Source organism: Myotis davidii, unplaced genomic scaffold (genome assembly GCF_000327345.1).
Source record: "Myotis davidii unplaced genomic scaffold, ASM32734v1 scaffold534, whole genome shotgun sequence".
Lineage (NCBI taxonomy): Eukaryota > Metazoa > Chordata > Mammalia > Chiroptera > Vespertilionidae > Myotis > Myotis davidii.
In genome coordinates, this window is record NW_006286678.1 from 1,178,381 (window position 1) to 1,183,522 (window position 5,142).

At 42.1% G+C, this 5,142-nt stretch overlaps 1 protein-coding gene across 1 annotated transcript in view; it reads right to left on the minus strand.

Annotated features, from left to right (window-relative positions):
• Positions 1-5,142, minus strand: part of LOC102764049 (tomoregulin-1) — a 102,317-nt gene that overhangs the window by 15,137 nt on the left and 82,038 nt on the right. Inside the window, exons 6-7 of the mRNA XM_006758601.2 lie at positions 4,855-4,955; positions 3,380-3,445 (exon numbers count right to left, since the gene is read on the minus strand). Of these exons, the coding sequence (XP_006758664.1) occupies positions 3,380-3,445; positions 4,855-4,955 (167 nt within the window). The remainder of the gene's footprint in view (positions 1-3,379; positions 3,446-4,854; positions 4,956-5,142) is intronic.

Sequence of the window (5,142 nt, forward strand, 5' to 3'; positions counted from 1 at the left end):
TGCAGCATGTCCAAGCACCTGCTCTCTAGGCCAAGTAAATTAACAACTTCAAAAAGGAAAGATTAAAAAGGCTTTAAAGATGCCATAAAGCAGGGGCAGAAGCAGAGCCTCGCACAGCAAGAACTGGGCAGAGAATGGTCCTGTCTAAACAATGTCCTCAGGCAAGTGGTGACAGGCAGGCTCCAAGAATAACAGCTGCGGCCACTGGTCCCTGAACAATGTTTTGTGTGTCTGCAACACACAACGTGTTATTGGCCACCCAGCGGCCCCTCCCACCCAGAAACAAATCCACCAGCAGCAGCAGTGTTTTCAGATACAAAGGAGAGTACGGTTCTAAGGAAACCCAGCGCCACATGGCTTATCTGCAAGGGCATGTCCCACCGGCTATCTGTCCTGGTCCATCAATAAACAACCCAAACAAAGCACAAGGAGCTGTATTAACAACCAAGACATGCATTTTGAAGGTCAAGCGCTGAAGCCACAACTACATCAATACTGTATCAGTAAGTCTAGGGCTCATTATTTCTACAAATCCCCAATTAAAAGATATAATATGCCCTTACTTTTTTCCCCTATACTACCTTGCACCCCAAGCTTCATCACTAACATCTCTCTATATATATCCTTCCCTAACTGCAGTCTTCCTGGACCCCATCAAAGAATTTTCTACCTAGGTAAACACGCCTATCTGCCCTCCAACAATTCCCACTCTTTCATTTCTAAATCCACTATTTTTCACACCAACCTTGACTCTTCCTGTCCTAGCTTTTCCACTCTGCCCAGTGAAATACCTATTCTAATGTGAATAAACGCATCCACCTTCTCATTCCCTTAGAAAATATTCCTTTCATCTCCCTGACATACCAAGATCACATTCCTTCCTAAAGCACCTTTCCTCACACCGTCCCCTGCTGTCACCTCCAGATCAGCATTCCATCCTCTCTCCCAACAACCTTCCTCTCTTAGGGGTCTGTGCCGTCCACCTACACATCCTTCTAACCATCCTCATTGTGACCCTCCACCACGCTCCACAGCCCACACCCTCAGACTTCCTTCGGTGGTTTTAGCAACTGGCTCAGTCTTACCTTTAGATGAGGCAAAATTTTTCAAAACCATTGGTTTTTTAGAGAAAGAGAGAGAGAGTAAGGGAGAGGGATAGAGACAGAGAAACATCAACGAAAAGACAAACACCATCAATCAGCTGCCTCTTGCAAGCCCCCTACTGGGGATTGAGCCGGCAACATGAACATGTGCCCTGACTGGGAATCAAACCATGACCTCTTGGTTCCTAGGTTGACACTCAACCACTGAGCCATACCGCCCGGGCCAAAGCCATTTTTAAAAGGTCATATCAAAAGAGCTGTATTAGAATACATCAACAACAGTCACTAAGCAATGGAATATTTTTCTGGTATTGCTGGTCAGCAGGCAAGGAGACTACTGAGAGAGAGAGGTCATAGGTAGGGTGAGGGTGAGGGTGCGGGTGAGGTATAGCTCAGGAAAGAAGCAAAAATGTCTTGGTAATAAAAAGGTGTTATGGTTCAATTTTAGACTGTATGAAAATATCTTTTGATAAAAAATGGCCTCATTAAAATGTCATACGCCTCAAAGGAACTTCCTGGGTAGATGGAATTATTATAGATTGTGATAAAGTGTAGTGTACTGGGGATATCCATTTGACAAATGGGGATATCCATTTGTCAAAATTGATAGCTAACATTTGTGTATCTCAGTGCATGTAAATTATACCTCAAAAAAAAACAACAGTAAAATAAGAATAATGAGAATCAAGTGGATGGGGTTATAAAGGCAAAACATGAATGACAATGCTGATTACCTGTTGAAGATGAGTATTGGGTACATGAGGGTTCATTATACTATTCTGTTTTCACATGTTTGATATTTTCTATAATCAACTTTTTAAAATGCCACATACCCATCTCCCACACACCTCATGCTCGGCCATCCTATCCTTGATGCCTTCAACATCTACAACAAAGCTTCTGACACTGCAATTTCAATGGTTACCGGTGGTTTTTCAACAGGCCAAGAAAAGCACTAATTCAGCCTCCATGCTGGACATTCAAATGCTCCATTTCATGAGCACTCTCCTCCAGGAGCTCAACTTAAAAGATCTGTCTTGCTGAGAACTGGCTTACAATTCTTCCAGCTGCTTCCTTTGGTTCTTAGCTGTAACCTCATTCAGCTTCGATGTTCCTATTGGTCCTTTCCCAAGACTAGTTGTGAGAATCAAATGAAATAATAGATATGAAAATGAGAAGTAAAAGAGCAGTGCACATGAGGTCAAGGGACCTGGAACCCAGCCTCTGCTCAGACCTTTACTGCATGTAAGACTTTGTACAAATAAATCCTACAGATGCTTTGAGCTGCATCCATTCTTTGACAAGTATGGAACACTCTACTAACTGTCAGGAATACAAACGTGAACATGATAGATACAGCCTCCTGTCCTCATAGCCGAGAGGGAGATACAGATGAGTAAAAAGGCAACTATAATTAGAGTAGACTATGTGCTTGGATAGGGGAGTATATGAGAGAGGCACCTAATCTAGATTTAAGGGTGAAGGAATACTTCCCAAAAGGAAATGACCTTTAAGCTGAGCCTGAAATGAATAATAGGCCAAGAAGAGTTCCAGGCAGAGGGAACAAGGCTGAAAGACCTGTGCACAGAGGGCAAGTGTTAATAGTAGGTTCTACAGAAGTAAAGAGGATATAAAAAGCAAATATGAGGGGTCTTTCTATATAATTTCCTAGAACTGCATGTAAGTCTATAATTATCTTAATAAAACTTTTAAAAAGCATATGTGAGAGTATTCTGTACATTGAGAAGCGCTTTAACTATTTTAGTTAATATTATAACTAACTAGAGGCCCAGTGCATGAAATTCTTGCACTGGGGTGGGGGTGAGGGTGTCCCTCAGCCCAGCCTGCACCCTCTTGCAGTCTGGGACCCCTCAGGAGATGTCTAGGACCCCTCGCTCCTTATCACTTGGCTCACTGCTTAATACTGCTGTGAGGCAGGAGAGGCTCCCACTACTGCCACTGTGTTTGTCAGCCATGAGCCCAGCTTCTGGCTGAGAAGCACTCCCCCTATGGGAGCGCACTGACCACCAGGAGGAAGCTCCTGCGTTGAGCATCTGCCTCCTGGAGGTCAGTGCACATCATAGCGACCAGTCTTTCTGGTTGCTCCGCCATAAAGGTTGCTTAGGCTTTTGTTAGCTAGATCATCACTGCAGAATGTATACTGCTTAACGAGAGCCAAGTTGGAAAGATCATTATAATAGACATAGAATTACTAAGGACAGCTAGTGACCACATTTCAATAGTTGGCCAAAATTTTAAAAATCATGATTCGGTACCTTTCACATCTGGTCGATATGGTAGTCCATCATCTTTCTTTCCCAACAAACTAGTGTCATCTGTGTCTATAAGAGAAAACAGTTTTCAAATTAAGATACATATGATGTTTAAGTCACACCAGGTAACTCCCAAATATTACAAATGCTCCAGGTCCTTCCCAACTCTGTCCACTCCCCTGCTCACATTCCCCACCATTCTCTTGATCTATTGTGGCATCTCTGCCTCAGGCCTCGGGCCTCCCGGATGTATATACGTTCTGCAGGCGGGCAATCTGATTTCATTTAGACTGCAGCTCAAATGTCTTCGCCTTAAAAAGTCTTCCTCGGGCAAACTAAAATAATGCATACCCTGAAGAAAAAGGATTAATCCTTTCTCCAAGGGACAATGGTTTTGAGATTTACCTTCTACCACAGTTTCCCTGGAAACATATCAGATTAAGATAAATATAGAATCTCAGCTTGTTCTCAGACAATTTTACTATAAAAATGACCCCAGACAGTGCACTGTCTCTAGACTTGGAAGGCTGTAAATGAATTGTAAATACCCGCTGGGAAGCACAAGCTGAAGCTTCCTATACACATTGGGGAGGAGAGGGAAGATATAGTTAGGTGTGGATGGAAATATTATACAGGGGACCAAAATAAAAGTTAAGGGCCAACTACTCCAAAGGATTCTAAATCTGCATGAATTTCATTTCACAAAATTCTTAAGCTTGGGCCGAAACCGGTTTGGCTCGGTGGATAGAGCGTCGGCCTGCGGACTGAAGGGTCCCGGGTTCGATTCCGGTCAAGGGCATGTACCTTGGTTGCGGGCACATCCCCAGTGGGGAGTGTGCAGGAGGTAGCTGGTCGATGTTTCTCTCTCATCGATGTTTCTAACTCTCTATCACTCTCCTTTCCTCTCTGTAAAAACTCAATAAAATATATTTTAAAAAAAATTCTTAAGCTTGGCCAACCGCTCTGAATTTGAAATTCCAGATAGTATCATCAACCATGCTCCAGTTCTTCTGGGCGAAAAAAAGATTTTTTTCTCCAAGCTCTTCTTTCAACCTAGACTCTAAATGCTACCACATGACAGAAAAACAAACCAAACTACTTTCTTGAGATCAAAGGTAAGTGGGCTATCTACCTACCTATCAGCAAATTTATTCCTCTGCCATGCCCCCCTTGAAATCCTCAGATGCGTTTCTTGGGTATCATTTGGTAGCTCAGACCAGAAGTATTGCACATAGTTTTGCAGTATTACACAAATAATTTGTTACCAATATAAAGTATCAAATTTTGGCTTACAATCTTTTCCCCTTAGATCAGTTAAAAAACATATCCCTTTAATAAGTCCAAAAAAGGAAGGAGGTAGAGGAGAGTGGTTAGACCTAATAAGCAATCACACTGTACAATGCTAGTCCATGAGCATGCGCCTGGCCCTTGCATGTTACCAGGAAATAATACATTATCCTAGCCCTTGTGCAACTTACTGAGGAAAGAAGGTTTGAAAACATCTGTCTTCAGTGCCTGAGTAACTCTAGTAGGGATGGAAAACAAAAACTCATTCTTATTTGGGATCATGGCTTCTAAACTATGACGAAAAGCAAAAATGGCAAAAGGAATTTTTACTGAAGGTAATTATTTTTCCTTACATTCTATAACTTCACACCGTAAGTTCTAATAGTACATAATATGTAGGGCCAAAAAAAATTATAGAAAGAATGTGGAAACAAAGTAAACTATTATGCTCTAGAGAAAAAGATGAAGAAAATATGGCA